This window comes from Syngnathus acus, chromosome 4 (assembly GCF_901709675.1).
Source record: "Syngnathus acus chromosome 4, fSynAcu1.2, whole genome shotgun sequence".
In the NCBI taxonomy this organism is placed as follows: domain Eukaryota; kingdom Metazoa; phylum Chordata; class Actinopteri; order Syngnathiformes; family Syngnathidae; genus Syngnathus; species Syngnathus acus.
This window is the reverse complement of record NC_051090.1, coordinates 4,495,817-4,515,780: the sequence shown is the minus strand read 5'-3', so window position 1 is coordinate 4,515,780 and position 19,964 is coordinate 4,495,817. Positions and strand designations below refer to the sequence as shown.

The window sequence follows — 19,964 nt, the reverse complement described above, 5'->3', positions numbered from 1 at the left end:
GAAACTGTACAGCGATAACAAAAGACTGTCAAAGTATTCAGACTTGGGTATGCCTATAGGCCAGGTGTCGCCCGTGCCAAAAAACGCTACAGGTAGGCCTATTAAAAGTCTATTTGTACTTCTTGACTTCCAACCATTAGTTGACATGTAAACAAAGATGATTTAGAGGCCCCCTTTGTGACTGCATTGACCTTTTCCCGTTGACTTATAAGATGATTGGCAGTAATTGTTTTATAGTTCTAGAGCTGGTCATATTTTTATTTTATTGAACCTTTATTTACACAGGCAAACAATTAAGAACAAGTTCTTATTTACAACTGCGGCCTATGGAGCCCTATCCCGACTTTAGGCGATAGTCACACATACTATAGACAAACAACTATTCACACTTACATTTACACCTAAGGGAAGAGAGACAGTTAAACCAGCATGCATGTTTTTTCAACATGGGAGGAAGAATGGATAAAGTTTCCATTGCCAGGAAATCTAGACTCTTGCTGAAAGCCCAAGCATTGTGGTTGTTCCAAATACACAAAGTGTAATTGTCTTTATTTTTTTATTTGGCAGTAAACTTGAAGTTGGGGTGGCATTTAACGTATTGAAGTATTTTTTGAACTCATTTTCAGTGTTTTAAGTGCTGCTTTTTATGAAATGAACTGATTGGAAAATCAAAAGTCAAGTCACTCGTTATGTTAGGGCAACACATACTGTATTTAGTTTATTTCAAACTTCTATTAAAATGTGAGGAAACTTTCTGAGCTTTGCAGGAATCATGATGCAATTTGTGAGTCTTTGTCGTGATTCATCTGTCACAATGTTTTGAGAGCAATGCGGAATCACGCCTCCCTCCTCGCAATGCTGGTCTGCTTATTTAGACGTCAATCTTTTGTCTTCTTTATGCCTGCAGGACCGGTCCGTCCGGGTTTTCGTAGTCTCGTGCATACGGAGATAACCTGAGCTCTTGGTTGCCATGGAAATGAGGTGAGGTAAACGTGTAGGAATGGAAGTAAAAGGAAGTCAAGTGCATGCGCAACGGATTGAATTTCTTCATGAAACTGACAGATTCACTAAGGCCTTAAGGGATCCAATATGGCATATAATAGGAAGAAAAAAACATGTTTGAAAAGCAGTACACATCCCGGAAAATGAAGGTGTGGCTGTCATGGAACTGCAAAAAGAAAGTAAATAAAGTCAAAAAGAAATAAAGGATAGAAAAATGCAAGCCAGTGAGAAGGTGTGGTCTCGACCATAGGAGGAAATGATCCGCCTCAACCTCCCAGCATCCATCGGGGTTGAAGGTGTCTCATGTTTCACCTTCAATGTACAGTAAATGATCCGACAGTGATTCAGGTGGCTCTCCTCCCTTATCGTCACTGATGAAGCTTTACATCCGTCCGACAGAAAGCTTAAGAGAGGAGACTTTGCCCCTCTGGGCTGGCTGCTGTGGGAAACGGGCCATGATCAATCATTAAACTGAATGGACTCATAAAAGAAGACATCTTACACTCCACTCAGTTGTCATTATTTTAAGATCACAACCTTCTGACTTGGAAGTTTTCTCAACTTCACACTCATTCATTCCAGCCAGATTTCTCTGGACTGCTTTATTGCGACTCATCAAACTCCTGATACAACATAACAGAAACTGAATAATTCTCAAGTTAGTGTCTCCTATTTCCATATTCTATGCTCTTGCTGAGAGTTTCATGTCACTGTGTCTTCAAACTTTGCTGCCGTGGATGAAATGTCCAAAGTAGTGGTCAACTTTCTGGTGTTTTCACTAATTATTTAGGCCAAATTTGTCTTTGAGGGACTACTGGAGATAGATAACTGTGTTTAGAGCGTTGAAGTGTGTGACGTCATAGAGGGTGTGTCTGTTGCGTCATTGCATTTACAACAAATGTCCACAAGGTGTCGCGTTGGCTCAACAAAGAACCAATTTGACCGTCCGTCCATCTGTTTTGCTATACAGTATAAAGCCAAGTGACTGTCTCAACTGCTTCACATAACTCAGAAGTTAAAATCTTTCTATCTATCTCTATAGCTCTATTTCTATTACGTACATTATTATTATTATTATTATTATTGCTCACGTACTTCAGCACACTTTTATTGTTGTCGTTAAAGCTTAACTCAAAACCAGTTCAGCAGAAGATGCATGAATTTCAGTTTACTTAGCACCTGCCATATTAGAATAGCAAACATGACATCTTTTTGTATTTATTTATTGCAACGTCACATTTACTGGAAAGGTGAGGCAACTTGTCTCCGTCTTGTCATTTGCCACTAAAATAAAGCTAATTCAAATATTGACACTACCTGTCATGTTACCTGTGTAACCGAGTGTACACCTCAAAGTTGAACACAATCAACGGACAATTTGGAGTCCTCAATTTCAAATGAAACTTTAATTACATGCACATTTTTGGGATGCTGGAACTTGGAGGAAGTACCTGAAGAACACCCTCATAGGCACGGGAACAATATGCAAACACTACATCTGAGATTCGAACTCGGGACCCCAGAATTGTGAGACATGCGTGCCTACAATGTTGTTATAACACTTTCAAGGCGATGTCAGGCTTAAAGTGTAACCATCCAGAAGAAACAGCTGTGTGAGCACTGGCCGGGGGCTGACACGCCTCCAAAAAGGAAGGGAGGAAGGCGACTTCTCACACAACCTTGCTATGTCAACCTAACCCCTAAAGGTCCCGCCTTCATATTACCGTATTCTCTTCCTTCCATTCGCGCAAAAGGACTGTCAGTCAGATAAATGACTCGTGACGTCACCGGGAGAGGAGTGGATGACGAGGAGGGGCGCTATTCCAACCAGGAAAAAAAAAACACCAGGAACGATGAATTGCCTGATTTGACTTTCAGTATTCAACACAGGGCATTTTTGGGCCCCCGGAGAGAGCGTTTGGACAAAGCTCATTTCCAAGCAATGAAGTTTCTCCCAGCTGCTTGTGCTTTTTTTTCCTGCTGCAATTCCAGGGATGGCTAGCTCAAGCTAACATAGCTCGCTAACTGCTTAGCTCGTCCATTTAGCCATCACCACTCCCGCAAAACTTAACCTCTAATATTTTTTTTTCCTTTTTTATTTTTTTCCCCCTAATGTGCAAGTCGAGTGTTTAGCATCCGGAGCTCGTCGACGTGTGCATGCGGTAGATGGACGGGCTGACGGGCGGCGGTTGCAACCACTGCGCGGGCGTGAAGTGTCGGCGTCGGGGCGGCTAGGCTCGCGGGAGGGCTCCGACAAATGTGGCAGGGGCGCTCAACAGTGTCCCGCTGCCTCCGGGACACGAGTGTTTAATAAAAATAGGCTTTTTTCGGGGTGTGTGGGTGTAGTTAAACTTCCACGACTTGAGCAGCGGCGCTGGGAATGATTAAAACAGTATTGGCACAGTGGGAATCTCATTTTTAACACCTTAACCACCTTAATTAGATTTTTTTTTTCTTTCTACCATAAAAATGGTCTTTTACTGCTTCTAATTTGTCGTTTTCCCCCTTTAAAGTCTTCTGGCAAATCTCCCCCCCCCCCCCCCCCCCCCCCTTGCAAACTCCGAATTTGCATACGACTTAAGGCTTACGCTGTCAAATATTTGTCACCGACAACGAGCAAAGAAAGTCGCGAAATCCCATTTGACTGGACGGGATTCCATACACTTGAGCTTGGAAAGCCTTTTCCGAGCCCTACGCGACCTCCACCCCCACCCCCCTTCGTCCGTCAGGCAGGGCTTTTCTGGCTCATGCGGTGATGACTCTTGACTCCATGATGGCTTGTTGCCTGAGTGAAGAGGCGAAGGAGTCCAAACGGATCAACTCGGAGATCGAGAAGCAACTGCGGCGGGACAAACGAGACGCCAGGAGGGAGCTGAAGCTACTTCTGCTGGGTAAGCATAATTATGCTACACCTTGTAACGGAGAATCCAAACTGGTCAGTATTCATGTTATGTTAGTCCAACTTGTGGTATGCAAAACATTGCACCCACTTGTCAAATTGACACCCTTTTGACTGGCTTGTTAATGTGCAAATCTGTGGTATGTCGTGGTGACACCGCTAACAGCTGCTTGACCCCCACATGAAGTCAACTAGTTGCTGCAGTTTTACAAGAAGACATTTTATGGTCTGTCTTGCCATTTTGATTCACCGGTTTCCCAGAGCGCACCATGTACAGTTATTTGTCCTCTCGCCATCTGTGACTGCTTAAAAATTCCCAAAGTTTCAACAAAGTACTGGAGTTGGTGTCTGTTACACTTGACTAAAGGGGGGGGGGAAATATATTTCAAGTGTGATGACTAATCCTCTGGTAAATTGAAGGTAGCAAATGTAACCCTTTGAATCCAGACACGTTCCCAATGAAAACTTGTCATTCCACTTTTCACGTGTGTAATAGCAATGAAGAATTTGAATTGCCTTGAGCGACATTCATTTTAACATTCAATATAAAGAGTTGGACTGGATGGGGGGGAAGGGGGTGGTATAAAACTATTCATCCAATGTCACGTCTTCTTTGAACTGTAAACGCATCAATATGTGCAGAGGCTAATGAAACGCAACACACTTCGTCGGCTTCAATTAGCTGTCATTTTGTCTTGTTAAAGTTGGAGGAACAAAGACGGGCTCAGTTGCTAACATGTGCTCACGCAGAGGATGCAACAGAGGTCGGAAGAGCTGACATTTTACTTTGTAACAACGCTCAATCATGCCGGATGAATGAAGCCAACCTATGCCCATGATGGTTTTCAGTCTTCCAGCAAGCTCAGGACATATGACGTATCTAGGTTAGCTTGCAATATAATATTAGAAGCTGCTGATAATATTCATCGTAACTTAATTTCCATTAATTGCACTGCCCTACTTTTTGCATTCCGCCAAAAAGTCATTTCACACCTTGGGAATAAGGTACGTGTTTGTAGCCTTGCACTATTTGTCTGGCAGCTTTGTTGGTTGAGCAAACTCGTATTGACACACCCTGACTTTCAGCAGATATGTGTCAGACTGCGAGACCGCTAGCCTCCATGGCTAGTGCTTTTATCTACAGTGGTCATAAAATGTTGACAAACCTCTCTTCAAATGTCAAGTTTGTGTGATTAAAACAAGACCACGATTAATCATTTACAAACGTTTTCCCATCGTTCTAATGACCTCTAACCTCCATGACTCAGTTGACATAAAAAAATCAATAAAATAAACCACTGAACTATTGAGATGTGGTTTTGTTCAAAATGAACTAAATTCAAAAGTCATGTTTGTTCGCTGCCAGTTCTCCCAGTTAACATGAATCTTTAACATAGAAAACAACGAATGCGCTCAATGGGAGTCAGCCCACACCTGCCACCATTTAAAGCGCCTCTGACCAACCTCAAATAAATTCCAGGTGTTCTACTAGTTGTTTTTGGACCTTTTTTTTTTTTTCTTACTAGCAGAATCCTGAATATTTGGTAAAAGAACTCGCTATTTTGCACTGTTCTCTTTTAGTCATGAGCAGTTTTATTTAGAATTACAGTCAAAATGTTTATCCTTAGGTTCAGCGAACAGTATCCAAATTTCCCAAATATACTACAAAGAAAAAACCAGTGAAGAAAAATTGTACTGGAATAGCTAAGATTTATTTTGGAATAGTCGGAGGCACATTAAATGTTGGCAGGAATGTGCTGACTCCCTTTTAGCATGCGTTTGAATGTGATAAATTAAAGCTGAACACAGGCACATTCCAGTTTTAAGAGGGTGTGCACACTTGTGCAACCACATCTAAGTATAATTTTCTTCCCCTCTCAAAGTTTAAGGTTAGATTATTGGGGGAAAACAGAAATGTATCTTGGTCTGATTTATTATTATTTTAAATGTCACAAAAACCTGCAGTTTGAACAGGGGTGTGTAGACTTTTTCTCAAGTTTCAAATTCAATTGTACCTTCAAAGTGGCACTTGATTGAAGTTGTTGCTTGTTGGAGAGATGTCGGATGGGGACATTTGTGAGGCATTTGGATTAAACGGCAAGCAAAATGGGATACGTAATTTAATTGTAAGTTCTCAAGAAGGAAAAGTATGCAAGGAATTTTTGTCAAAACTGCAGCCTGTGCTGCGCTCTCGCCATTCGCACACTCTCGAGACGTTTTTACACAGATGTCTTATCTGGGGGAAAAAGAATACCAAGGTAATTGCACTACTTTGTTGGAAGACTGCAGAAATTTGAGAATATTTTTTGAAGATGAAATTCTGAGGATTTGAACAGATTTTGACAAGACTAAAACTAAATGGATTATTAAAAACGTTGCGATTTAATTTGTCAATTGTTGCACTTCAATATAATATTTTTTGGGGGGTCTGTTTTATTATCACAGCCTTAATCAGTTTGTTCTTACTTCACTCTTCAATTCGGTGGCCACAGTTCTCCATTTCCTCTTCTTCCATTTGTCCCTTAAGGTTTCGTCTCTGCTGTCTTACCGCCCCGCTTGGTGGGAAGACATTTGGGGGTGGAAAAGCTTCTCTCTTGTTCTTGGCCACGGTAACTTGGGAAATTAATTTTCTCACTCAAACCCTCCTCCTAATCCATGCACAGTTTTTTTTTTAACAAAATCTGATACTGTAAATATTTTTTTTTTTTTGTATTTTCAAAAGTTGTAGTTGCGGATTGGATTTTTTTTTTTAACAACCTTTTTTTTATAACATCCTGCAGACTTCAATTTGACATTACGTCAATACTATGTCACGACATATGATTACATGAATATATGATTCTTGTCAATAGGGACTAAGGAAAATAAATAGGCGTGCTTCATGTAAATATTTAATGTAAATAAAAAAGGCATTTTTTTGTTAGAGCAAAGTTAATGAGTTGCTGCTGGATGATCCTTGCACACTTGTGACTGGCCTGGAGGCTCAAGCCTGCCTGAAAAGCACTTTTTTTAGTCTAAAATGCTCGCCTTTTTTTTTTTTTTTTTTTTTTCCATGTGGTGGCTAAGCCTGGATTCCTTCAGGCAAGTTCACTTCCTAAAAGTGTCACTGGAAAGGTTCCCGCAAGCGAAATGGGCCACTTGACAGCCATTTGGTTCCTGTACAGTGAGAAAAGCCCCCAGTCGACATTGCTAGCTAGCGCCGAACTGGAGTGGATATGGCTTCCTGTTTGATGTGCTTGGGGGGGCGGGGGGTGTTAGGGAATCATTTACTCAAGGCACCATTTTTGACACATTTTCGCACCTCCTCCCTCGCCACTCTCTTTACTTTTCAACGTGGATCTCTCACGCCGTGCTCCTGGTTATTGATCTTCATGTAAATCCGAAGCAAAATGTTTTGGAGTTTTGCCCTCCAGTTAGCCTTGCCCACTCACCCCGGGATCCGTTTCGAGGTTTTCTTTTCCTGCGAGTTAATGCTTAGTTCATTGGCTGAATAATTAGTACAAGAGTTGGTGGGAATGTTAAGCTCCCCGTGTGGATTTACTCTGCTGGATATTTTCAATTTGATTACGTTGCTGTTTGTTCATATTAGCTACAGTAGCTTTTGATTTTTCACAGCAGCATAAATCGAGAGCCTCATTTTTGCCTGTTTTTTATATACGTTTTATAAAGTGGAACAAAACATGCCTGTGAATTTAATTTTTCTTAGACGCTTTCTCAACTGAAGTCATCAGATTTGCTGCCCTCAGGCAAGGAGCTGACATTTTGGCCGACTTTACATAAACATCTTATTGAAAATGATCCCATAGAAATCATTTGTCCATGAAGGGGAGGTTGTACGTTGTTTTTTCCGAGAAAGCGCTTGTAGTCTAGTGTACTCAGTTCTGCCGAGTACTGCGCGGATGTACCGATAGCATACAGTAGAGCGCATTGTCCGTGTCGTGACATAATGCTCTTCATGAATGAGTCCGTTATCATGTACGTAACACTTTTTGACCTCCGTGCAAAATATGGAGATGGCCCAAAAAAAAAAAAGCTTGCATGTTTGCCTTGGCTCCATGGAGACATGACGAAGCCTATCATCCAATGTTGTCTGCCATGTATTTATGAGTCCGGAGCTGTGGTTGCCATGGGAACTAGCATGAACCCTAAGGAGTAGCTCCAGCGAATGTACAGTAGCCTGGCCGTGAGAAATGCTTCCGCTGGCTTTTCCACTCGCACGCAGGAACAATGAGATCTGTTGAACGGAGCTCGACATGCCTGCAAGAGATTTCACTTTTATGGTTTTTGGTTGGAGATGGAGCTGCCAGACAAGCAAGCTCGAGGTGTTGTCAATCGTGAAATTCAAATTATACTCTGAAATTCAAAATACTTTTGTGACACAGCTTGCAAACTGAATCACGTTGCTAAGTGACTTTGTTTTATTGCAACTCGGGCTGTCTCGACCGAATATAGCACACCGACTCTACCTGGAGTCTGTTCTGTGGATAAATGATATACGTGTTACTCTCCTCCCGCCTACCGGTTTGGTTCAGCGGGGTCAAAAGTAGTCTTAAAACAGAAGCGCATACGTACACAGAGCTGCAAGCACGGGTGATCCCACGCTTGTTTCAGGCCATGTGAGAGCCCAAACAAATATTGATTGTTACTCTCGTTCTTATTATCTACACACATGCTTTTACGGGCAAACCTACTTTGGTTGGCCTACTTAATCTTCACTTTTCTCTGGTGAATTGGAATGAAAAGTTATGAATACACAATGTATGTATGGAGCTTTTGTTTGGAAGCCATTTCACACCTGCGCGCGCGCACACACACGAAATTCATGTTATGTTTAGTCGAGCTTAAGTGTGACAGCATTTTGACGATTTTTTCTTCTTCTTCATGTACTGTTATCAATTGTGTTATCAATTGATTGTGGATGCGATGTCTATGGCAGCATTAATAAATGACTGCTTAGGCTGTGACAATTCAACAAAATGGAAGAATTTGAAGCCAAAGCACTCCATTGAAGCTTCCAATTCTCATTTTACCACACTGCAAACGGATGCCACACTACACGTGGAAATAAGTCGGCGCGATGGCGTTGCGCCAGCACAAGTCTGTGAAAGACAGAATGTCCAGTTTGGGATCCTTTTCACACTTGAAAAAGAAGATGTAATGTGCCTTCTGCAAAATCAAATGAATGTACCATAACAGCATGTTTATAATCACCAAAAAAAGTTAGCTTAGCGTAATATAGCCTGCGCACATTCATACATGCGCTGCTTATGGCTCCAACTTAATTGAACACAGAGCGGCTAACGGTTAGCCACTTAGCAACCAGTCGCTAACCAGTCGTTCTTTGCCGTTTTATACTTGAGTTTGCTCTTGTCCTCAGAAATACCATCATAGATCGTATTGTTGTTTGAGTGGTTGTGGTACTCTTCTTCATCAGGTACCGGCGAGAGCGGCAAGAGCACTTTTATCAAGCAAATGCGAATCATCCACGGCTCGGGCTACACCGATGAGGACAAGAAGGGCTTCACCAAACTGGTCTACCAGAACATCTTCACGTCCATGCAGTCCATGATCCGTGCCACCGAAACACTCAAGATACCGTACAAGTTCGAACAGAACAAAGTATGTCCCACCTTCATTTTGCTGATGGATCCAAATCAAAAGTCCCGTACTGACTAAAATGCTGTTTGCCTCTCAGAACAACGCGCAGCTGGTGCGCGAGGTGGACGTGGAGATGGTGACGTCGTTCGATCAGCCGTACATCGGTGCCATCAAGATGCTGTGGGCTGACCCTGGCATCCAGGAGGCCTACGACCGCAGGAGAGAGTACCAGCTCTCGGACTCCACCAAATAGTACGTCTGCCTCTTATAAAACCATCCACTCGCGGAACATGTGCGTCCAAGGCTTAAAAGGGAACTAATGGATTATTTTGGAAGAATACATTGAATGTGCCAGCTCCTGTCCAAACAAGGCAGGCCTCGCCGCTAGCCACCATAGCTATGATGATTGACGTATTATACAATTTTGATCAATGGCGGTGTGATTGATATATTATCTTTACGTACTGTTGGAAGAGCTCATACACGTCAGTCTTGCAAATCGCGAGAGTGAAAAAGGTGAAAAGATGGCGGCCGCCGTAGGCTAGTAAATGTGATGTTTTACATGTTTTTGCTAGAATAAATAGTTAAGTGTGTCAGATGAAGACACTATGCACTTTGAAAATATAACAAAGTTTGGAAGACTTGGGTTTAGTTTTCTTTTAAGATATGAACAAAAATCCCTTTCCAGCATTGGTTTGTATAAGTTTGCATTTTATAAATATTATAATTTTATTTTATGATATATTAATAATATAATATTTATTTTATAATATTATTTGCACACTTTTTAAATGCTCTATAAACGACCTGTCCCATCGTTAAAATGTAATGTTTTGGACTGTTGCATGACACTCACCTGCCACAACATGACGTACACCTTTAGAATCTATTGAGGTCCTGATGTCTGTCCGAATGATACTTGAAACTAAATTTAAAAAAGAAAAAAAGTCTGTATTGACATTGGAGGTGTACCTGATGTCGTGCGTGATGAGTCCGTATCCACGATGTCACATGTTCCTCCCTTCACAGCTACCTTAGCGATTTAGAACGAATAGCGACGTCGGGGTACGTGCCCACCCAGCAGGATGTGCTGCGGGTTCGAGTGCCAACCACCGGCATCATTGAGTACCCCTTTGACCTGGAGAATATAATCTTCAGGTACTGGTGGCCCGAGTGCCGCCCACGACGTCTCCGGTCGGCCCGGTTGCGAGCCGCCGACGCCGCTATCGCCATGAGCTAGCTTTGGGCTGCACGTCAATGCATCCCTGATGGTGACCTCCCAAAAGACTACGGTCCAGGTCTACAGTCCGTGTTAGGAAGTTGGCGTGTTGTGTCGCAAATTGCTCAAGTTGGACACAAGTAAAAGCGTCACGCAAGAAGTGGAATCCTGTCTTTGGGAGCCGCCATCACGGATGACGCAAAAAAAAATTTCTTTGGAGCACCAAATTTCATCTAATCGCCTGACGGTGCTCGGGAATGTTTCCTTTGGTGACATGTGAACTGATCCACTGGCTTTTTTTTTGGAGGGTTTGTGTGCTGTATCTGCTCTTATGCCACACTTTCTCTTTCCTCTCTCTGTCTCGCCTTCCGCTCTCCATCCTGTCTCCAGCTATCTTAGCGATCTGGATCGTATCGCTGAATCTTCCTATCTACCCACCCAACAGGATGTGCTTAGGGTTCGAATCCCAACCACTGGGATCATAGAATACCCTTTCGACTTGCAAAGCATCATCTTCAGGTAGACAAAAGAATTGCACTGCTTTGACTAACTTCAGCCAGCCCGTGTTTCCCGTGTGATGTCCGAGCGGCATGTTCCGTTCCACCTAAAAGCATGCCTAACGTATCTCCTCCAAGCAAGCCCATGACACTTGTCCATATACGCTGGCACCTTGACTTACGAGTTCAATTTAGTCCTTGACGAAGCTCAGAACTTAAGAATTACCTTGGGTCATGACAACAGCAGGTCTCTGGTGTTTGTGTCTGGGAGCAAAAAAAGAATGGATGAAGCAACGGCTCTTAAAAAAGCTCGTCTGTCGGGGCACTCGTAAATCAAGGTACCACCGTATTGTGTACACAAAAGTCGCAATATTCTGATTTATTGAGACCCAGCTGTATTTTGTGTTTCCTAAATATCCCCAAGATGCGCAATTTTTACACGAGAGCCATTTTTTTCCCCCTCGTGCTACATCCTTTCAAGATTTAGCCCACAACCGGTCCAGCTTCCAATCCCTTCTCCTGCAAGAAAAAGCGAGAACCTCAAAATGGACGTAGCGAACAAGCAAGAGTGATTACAGTCGAGTGCAAATCGATAGGAAGCCATCATGCCAGCCTCCTCCTACGCTTGGCAAGGCTGGAAATAACCGCAATGTGGTCGCACTCGAGAGCTTCCCGGCCGCTCGGCAGCAGCGAAGAAGCTGAGAGGCTCCGCTCGGCCCGGCTGCCGCTGCCGGTGACTCACTTCACGCTCTCAATGGCTTTCGCGTTTAGCGAACAGGCCAAAAATACAAACATGCTCTCGGGAGGCGCTGCTTTAGGTGTGTGTCTGTTTTCACTGAAGCGCATGATCGTTGAGTTGCGTTAATGCGGAGCGTGTCAGCCGCAATGCCCGATAGTAAGGAACAAGCACATGTTGTATACTCGGATGACGACCCGCCCCCAACGCTAACAAGGCAGCCTTTCATAAACAGTCGTACTTCCTGCACTTTTAATTGGCTTTGAGAATGTCATTATTTCTTTTTTGCTCATCCAGCAAAGAAGCAGAGAGTCCACGGTGAAAGTGGGTCACTCGTTCTCGAGAGGCTGCCAGTTTGCCTTTGCTGGTTCTCATTGATTTGCCCTTTATGTTGTCATCGAGCTTTTTTACCTGTTCGGTGTTAAATGATCCACCATCCGGTTCCGTTTTGGTTGCAGTTCCGCCGTCAGATGTTTTTATTCCCACTGTGACACAGATGTGAAGCGCTTCTCGGAAACGTGTCACAGAAGAAAATTATTAGACTTCCCTTGTTTTGTTCATTTTTAAATTTCTGAAGGAAAGAAATTTGGACGAAAATAATAACAGAATTAGGTTTCTTGATAGTAAGCTAAATCAATGGGAATACAATTAAACTTAAACATGTTCTATATTTTGTCATGTTAATTGTAGTACTTAGTTGTACCTGGCATTAAAATGAACAAAAAATGGAAGAAACAAATTGGTAAAATATTTTTGGGGTGATTGTACAGAGAACCATTTAAAAAAAAAATGTTGCCTTGTTTTATGTGATATTTACATGATTATGGAGAAACAAGAAATGGAAGAAACAAATTGGTCAAATATTTTTGGGGTGATTTTTTTTTAAATTACTTTTTGCCTCGTTGTATGTGATATTAACATGATGATGGCCCAAATCGATAGATGTCCTTTTGCAACTCTTTATTTCCTGCATGAAAAGCACATTCCTCTCTGTCACCTTTGCCGTGTTTAAATTCAATTCACTCACTTCATGTTTCCTTTGATTGACACCCTTCATAGTTTGATCAACGCATGCCTCTTTACTATGAAAATCCGTTACCTGCATGGAAACTTTGTTCATATTGCTCTCCGCTGTTTGTTTGGCGCGTCCCATTCAGGATGGTGGACGTCGGTGGCCAGCGTTCGGAGAGGAGGAAGTGGATCCACTGCTTTGAGAACGTCACCTCCATCATGTTTCTGGTGGCGCTCAGCGAGTACGACCAAGTGCTGGTGGAGTCGGACAACGAGGTGAGAGACATTTTGCATGCCTGAGCGACACCAGCCGTGTGACGTTTTTATGTGCTCACATTTTTCAGAACCGCATGGAGGAGAGCAAAGCGCTGTTCAGAACCATCATCACATATCCTTGGTTTCAGAACTCCTCCGTCATCCTCTTCCTCAACAAGAGGGACCTGCTGGAGGAGAAGATCATGTATTCTCACCTGGTGGACTACTTCCCGGAATTTGACGGTACTGCTTTCTTCCATTTCATGGTCATGTTGGCTGTTTAGTTGTGGACAGATGTCGTTTTCCTCATTTCAGTTACCTGCCATTTTTGGTTTTATTAAAATAAAAGCTAGAAGAATAGAACAAGTTTTTGTATCCCTGAAAAGATAAATTTATTATCATATACTGCCACCTTGTGGCTAAAGGGGGAACTACAACACAATGGCCCCTGTATTTCAATCCTATTTTTTTAATGGAGCTTCAAAGGAATGAATTGAACATATCTGGAATTTAGAGGTGCAAGTTTCCTTGTGGTTCCTTGGAAAGATCTTTCTCCAGTTCAGTCAAAAGTTTTTGAACCCCTGCCCCATATGTCTGAATTGATAACATTTAGTTTTTCCCTGCCAGGCCCTCAGCGCGACCCACTGGCAGGCCGCGAGTTCATCCTGAAGATGTTTGTGGACTTGAACCCGGACAGCGACAAGATCATCTACTCGCACTTCACGTGCGCCACCGACACGGAGAACATCCGCTTCGTCTTTGCCGCCGTCAAAGACACCATCCTGCAGCTCAACCTCAAAGAGTACAACTTGGTGTGAAGTGCTGTGTGACACAAAGAGAGAGGAGAGAGCGCAACACATACACACACACATTTTATTATCCACTTCCGCAAACACACACACACACGTCTGCATGGAACACAGTCATCGGTTTCGCTCCACACTCGCTATCTCTCTTTTTTTGGGGCTCCTAACAGTGCCCGCGAATCCATAGTTGAACCTTTTGAAATTATCGGCAGTGCTTGCGTGTGGCGGGGTGGCCCACGTCAAACGCGTAACGCTTTAAAGGGCTCCTCTCCCTAGTTGCGTACGCCGTGCATGCTGGACACGACGACCGTGTGCTCGTTGTGAGGAATAAATCTGTCAATGTTTCAAAAAAGAAAAAGCTCCAATTCAGAGTGCACACACTCTGTTGAATGTAAATACTTTTGCTTACACATTGATGACTTATCTACTTTTTGCCTACTTTGTAATTACAGCGGCTACACTCGGAAGGATTGTAACCCGCCACACACAGACACAGACACACACACACACACATACACATACACACACTGCCCCCTCGGCGTTTGAAGTGTTAACACCCCTTTAAGAAGACAGCACTACCACTCAGTTGACTGCAAATCACTCCACTGTCGCTTTGCCAAATTGACACCACATTTTCCCTTTTTTTTTTGTGTTTTTGGTGTAAATAGAAATCCAGTCTATCGCCAGTATTTCTTGAGTGCAGGACTTGGGATCCGGTCCGCCATGCAGTTCTCTGGCTCTTGAGATGTGTCAAATTTAGGAGAACCGCCGGAGAGAGTAGGGGGGAGTAGTCGCTTCTGTGTATTTCCGTAAATTGTGGTTTCCTATTAATCTCAAGGGCGAGGACTTTAGATGTTGCTTGGAATTGATTAATTGGAGTTCTACGTTATTATACCGATTCCACGAAACACACACTGACTCAAATTGGAATCTAGCTTTTTTTTTTTCTCTCTCCTTCAAGTGCAGTTTCCCAACCTTTATTGTACGTTAGAAAAGCGCACAGCATACCGCCAAAGAAAAATGTCACGAAAAGTACATTAACTGATGTGATGAGCACAAAAGCTTGTATTCTGTTGTATGAAAGGTTACGTAGGTTAATTGTCTCTTCTGCCGTCTAATAGTAAAGCATTACATTGTTGTGCTTGTCGCTATATGTCACTGGCATAAATAGACAACAATATATTTGTGGAATATTGTGCAAATCTTCATGCTTGTATACCAGCTTAAAATATAAATAAGCAATCGAATTAACTCTAGGACGAGTTGGTTGAAGGAAAAAAAGCAAAACAATTATAAGTCCGACCCAAATGTTAAGGTACTGTGGGAATTCCCGAGACGTCACGCCACTTAAGATAAACGTGCCTACCAAATGTGCATTTTCAACAGGCTAAAAAAAAAAAAATTCAGATTACTATTTTCAGGTCACCGGTTTTCTGTTCTTGGTCACATGACGTTGTCAAGCTGAGCTTTTGGGAACTGTAATGTCATTTTCAGTCGATAGCAAGCGGTGCTACAAGGCAAGATGTCTGCCCCATGACTCTAGATTTGTGTTGAATTCATATTCCACCAACTTATTATTAATCGGAAAACGTTTTCAGATGAGTAAGGGAGCATAGACGATAATATTGCTAAGAACATTTTTGACTTTGCTTGCCCTTTGACATGCGAGTGGCTTTCTTTTGTTCCAATCGTGGAAGCGACCTCCCCATTTTTTGCTTCTCATTCAACCGCATTGCGTCAGGTTTTTTTTTTTTCTATTCAACTGGCACATTTGATGAACTACTCCGAAGTGTTTGTTTTTTTCTTCCCCCCCCTTCCTCTATGCGTCCTGGATCTGTGGGGTCTCCTCTCTGTCATGCTCAAACAAGGAGACTGGCTTTTTTACTGCTGTAAGATATCCAAGCTATTTTAACGGCAAAGACGTGTTTTATCTTTCTGACGTCTTTTTAAAAAAAAAAAAACGGTGGAACGGCAGCATTGGCTCTATTTTCGGGTTCACGCTTTATGCAAAAATTGTAACAAAAGACAAAAAAAAAAATCCAAAACACATCTAGTGGTTGGTTGAATATTTACTGTTGGAGCATTCTTGAATTGTCCTTTTTTGTAATTTGAAAGCCGAAGTTGTCGACTGTTGCTACCGATCTCATATCGTGTGTGTCTGTTGATGTTCTTACTCTTTCTCTAGAGCAGGGTTCCCCCAAAACTGATGCTGGCTGGGCTCAGATATTTTCTCGCGCGTAGTTTCCCGGCAAAGGGCTTTTTGATTCTTGGTCATGAGTTTCCTGCTCTGGTTCCGTGTACAGTATTTGGCAGTGATGTATTTTATTGAGCGGGCAGGCGGGCGATGAAGAAGCACCTTTCATATTTGGCTCTTGGGTTGATCCAGTTGAGGAAGCCCTGCGCTATGGTTCTTAATATAGAATTCAGGTGAGTTGTCACCTTGTCGTCACAAGGGCTACTATTAGCGGCTTTGATTTTTGAGGTGGTGGTGGGAGGGGTGGTGGCGTCTAAACCACAGATGCCTATATGTGATATTCCTGATGGCTTTTTGTTTTCTTCACATTTGCCTTTTTTTTTTTTTTTTTTTTTTTTTTTTTTTTTTTTTTTTATAAACAAGACAAAAGCAAGCATCTTGACTCCCCCTTTCCTCGTCACTTTTTACATCGCCGTTATTTTTGCTCAAACTGAGGTGTCCCTCATTTTGCATAGCAATGTTTCCCCAACCTATATTGAGCCAAGGCTACATTAAATTAAAGCGTGTTGGCACGCCACCAAATGAAAAATATATACTGGAATAATGATGGTATACGGTGCTAGTGAATTGTTCTGCCTGTCACTTTTAGCTGGAATAGATTTGATTTGTAATCGATTATTTTGGGACCAATTAAATGAAATTGCTTGAGTGGAAAAATCTCAGCACATGACCAAAAATGTCACAAAAAGTACAGAAATGGGGCTCAATTGGTGAACAAATTTAACATACTGCCAGAAGCATCTCACTGGCCAGAGACTGAGCTGCACTGTTTGTTCACAGTCTGTATTCATTCTTTCACTGATCTACTGTGTTCCATATTGGTGGTAGGCTCGCGTGCCGTACCCAAATTGTCCCGTATTGGTAAATATGAAAGCATTGTGCCGTTACGCTCCTAGCTAAACAGCTTGTATTGATTGAAACGTCAAGGTACTGTTCATGGCCATCTAGTTCTTGAAACGAATGAATCTGCTGCCCCCACCTTTCTTGATTGGATCGTGTCGTCTCCATGGGTCAGAGCACTGAAATGACTTGATACTCGCGTTCATTTTTTGTTTTTGCTACAGCTTCCTTTCTTGTAACTGTCACGTTCAGCTCTGATCATTTTTGTAAGGCAGACACACTTAACCACGTGTATATTTTGCAACCACTTCACATTTTTTTTCCCTTTGTTTTTCAATAACTATGTAGTGGTGTACAAATTGAAAGTAATGTATTTTTTTTTTTTTTTTTTTTTTTTAAATATACCAAATGTAAATTTTGTACCATGAGTGTGCCAATGCCCTTTCTTTGTAAAGCCAAACTTTTGACTTAATACTTAAGTGCCAATGTCATGAGAGATGGGGTGGGGGGGAGGGATGAGGGCCCATGAACTTTCGTGGTCCACTTTTTAAAAATAAATAAACACTAAATATGTGACTAATTAACAGTTTTATTCTTTATTTAAGATGATTGATCTGCTGTTTTTAACTGCATGTGATTGGCAGGGTCTGCTAGCCATGCTCTCATGGGAAGGGTTGTGCTTATTGATTTACAGTATTTTAGCCATATTTTTTTTGTTTTACATTTCAACCACTGTTGCCTGAACCTCATTTTAACATGAAAAACAACTTTCATAACCTTCTCCTTTTCAATGTTTCAATTGGAATAAAAAATATTCCTATATTCTACATGTACTTCTTTGCCTCCTTTTCATGTCCTCACATGCACCTTCCGATTCCATTCATGTCATTTTTCAATATTAATAATTAATTAATTAATAATAATTAAGATAATATAAAATAATAATATAAATTATATCCTATAGTTGCTGATAGTATTTTGTAATTAAGAATTAGCATATCGAATCAGCACAACTAATTAAAAAATATAATCGGACTTCTTTTTTTGATCAATTCCCTTATATGTCCACAGAGTGGCGCCATTTTCTCAGACATGCGCAAAAGCATCTTGCTGCTATAGCTTTGTGTTATAGGTCTGTGCTTGTAGGTCTGTGCTTCTCCCGGCTGAACTAGCCTGTGTAGTTCTATGAGGGGCGTGCAGTCACAGCGAAGCTCGTCGTGGTTTGGAGAAGACAGACGCTCAAGATTCGACTTCGCAAGGAAAGACAATGCGACTTTTTTAAAAGCTTTTTTCCTGAAAGTTGGCAGCGTTTTATTTTTATTATTTTTTAGCGACCCACCCAGTGCTGCTGTGTTTTGTGGGTTGTTTTCCTCTCGCGAGTTGGGACGTAAAAAACGAGATTGAACTAACCAGCAGACATTTTGGCATTCCCCCCCCCCACACACGTTTTTCATCCAGCAAACTTGTTTGACCTGGTTCGTTTTCCAAGATAGCTGCTTTTTGGGTATGATTATTATTATTATTATTAAAGCTGACGCTGAGTGAGTGTAAAAGCGTCATTCCAAATGTTCTACCGAGCGAGGTATCATTTTTGAGTGACAGCTTTTGGAGGAGGAAGAATTACAGCTAGCTTAGCTTAGATGCTCGCTGGTTAGCTCCAACCACGGCGTCAAGTCCAAACCAAAGGCATAATTTGGATTTTTATTTCAGTTAGGGTGATTGCGTTTTAGAGAGTGGGGGGGCGGGGGGGTTTCGTTAGGTAGCTGTGAGCTTGACGCTGGACAGCTCCACTTGGAAGTATTTTTTGGGGGGGAGGCACAAAGGAACAATATCAACACAGAGCTTTTTTGGATTTAGGGGCGAAAAGACAACAACAAGGGACTGACATGATGTTTCCACAATCAAGACACTCAGTAAGTCAATTTCTTTTTTACATTTGTGGTGAACTTTGTCAGCAATGCTCAATATTGTTCTTATATAATCAAATGTTTAACCAAACATATTCCCCCAAAAAAGCTGTTGAGTGTGTGTGTGTGTGTTAAAATGCATGTGCATGTTATTTTATTCAAATGTATTTTATAGTAATTGGGAGCCCGAAATTTTGCGTTGCCATGGTAACAAAGACTCAGTCCACAGCATGCGCTCAACCATTGGCCAAGCATAAGTGGGCCTGTGCTATATTGTTGGAGTTGAAAATGAAAATTTGACATTGGGATCAATTGTTTGAAAGCAGGTGGCATGGTGTGTTCCTGCTCAGCACATCTTGGATTCAAATCCCATCATGTGCTCATTTAGACATTCCAAAATTATACGTGTTATGTCCATTGCAGACTATTAGACCCTCAAATTAAAAATATTGGGGGAAAATTGCACAAAAAAACGACTGTAAATGCAGCGAAATCTTGGATTCTTAACAATGGCAGCAGAGAACATCCCTGGATTTATTTTGAGGGTCCGATCAATGACCGATCAGCAAATTGTGACATTACAACCCATCATCAACTTTGCATAAAAGGCAAAACATCCGCCAGTCCAATCCAAACTATGTCAACTCTACATAAAAATAAGTAATGTCAAAAGGTCAATCTTAAAGTCACCCATTTGACTATTTGAGTCACATGATTATAAATGAGAGCCAGGAATGAAGCACATTTTCGAGTCAATTCAAATTTGCTATTGGCCCTCAAAGCACCTGTTAGCTTCCCCGTTGGCGCCACGGCGTGCTGCCACCTTTGCTGTCACCGGGCTTGTAGATGAGCTACATCTGTGACATTCGTATAGATAAGCGTGTCAAGATAAGTCAGCCTTTCTCACGGGCATCATTTTATTCCCTTTTTATGAATCTCT

General features: G+C 42.0%; 2 protein-coding genes and 1 long non-coding RNA gene across 6 annotated transcripts in view; all 3 read left to right on the top strand.

Annotated features, from left to right (window-relative positions):
* The first annotated feature begins 2 nt into the window (after window positions 1-2).
* On the top strand, window positions 3-1,629 carry LOC119122298. The gene is made up of 2 exons (XR_005097831.1): window positions 3-981; window positions 1,253-1,629. It is a non-coding gene; the product is annotated as an uncharacterized LOC119122298 (long non-coding RNA).
* Window positions 1,630-3,757: 2,128 nt separating this feature from the next.
* LOC119122297 (guanine nucleotide-binding protein subunit alpha-11) lies at window positions 3,758-16,344 on the top strand. Of its 2 annotated transcripts, none has more exons than XM_037250626.1 (7): window positions 3,758-3,893; window positions 9,336-9,520; window positions 9,597-9,751; window positions 10,529-10,657; window positions 13,109-13,238; window positions 13,307-13,460; window positions 13,845-16,344. In XM_037250626.1, exons 1-7 carry the CDS (start codon window positions 3,758-3,760, stop codon window positions 14,033-14,035), a joined length of 1,080 nt encoding a protein of 359 aa, XP_037106521.1. In that variant the 3' UTR covers window positions 14,036-16,344. The 2 variants fall into 2 exon arrangements, with proteins under 2 accessions (XP_037106521.1, XP_037106522.1); XM_037250627.1 differs by lacking the exon at window positions 10,529-10,657 and adding an exon at window positions 11,109-11,237 and having other exon boundaries at window positions 13,845-14,035.
* Window positions 16,345-18,279: 1,935 nt separating this feature from the next.
* Window positions 18,280-19,964, top strand: part of LOC119122231 (TLE family member 5-like) — a 56,636-nt gene continuing 54,951 nt past the window's right edge. Inside the window, exons 1-2 of one of the 3 annotated variants that reach the window (XM_037250515.1) lie at window positions 18,280-18,621; window positions 18,975-19,030. In XM_037250515.1, the coding sequence (XP_037106410.1) occupies window positions 19,004-19,030 (27 nt within the window). In that variant the 5' untranslated portion in view covers window positions 18,280-18,621; window positions 18,975-19,003. Of the gene's footprint in view, window positions 19,031-19,964 lie in introns of all 3 variants that reach the window. The other 2 variants (XM_037250518.1, XM_037250517.1) reach the window with 2 other exon arrangements.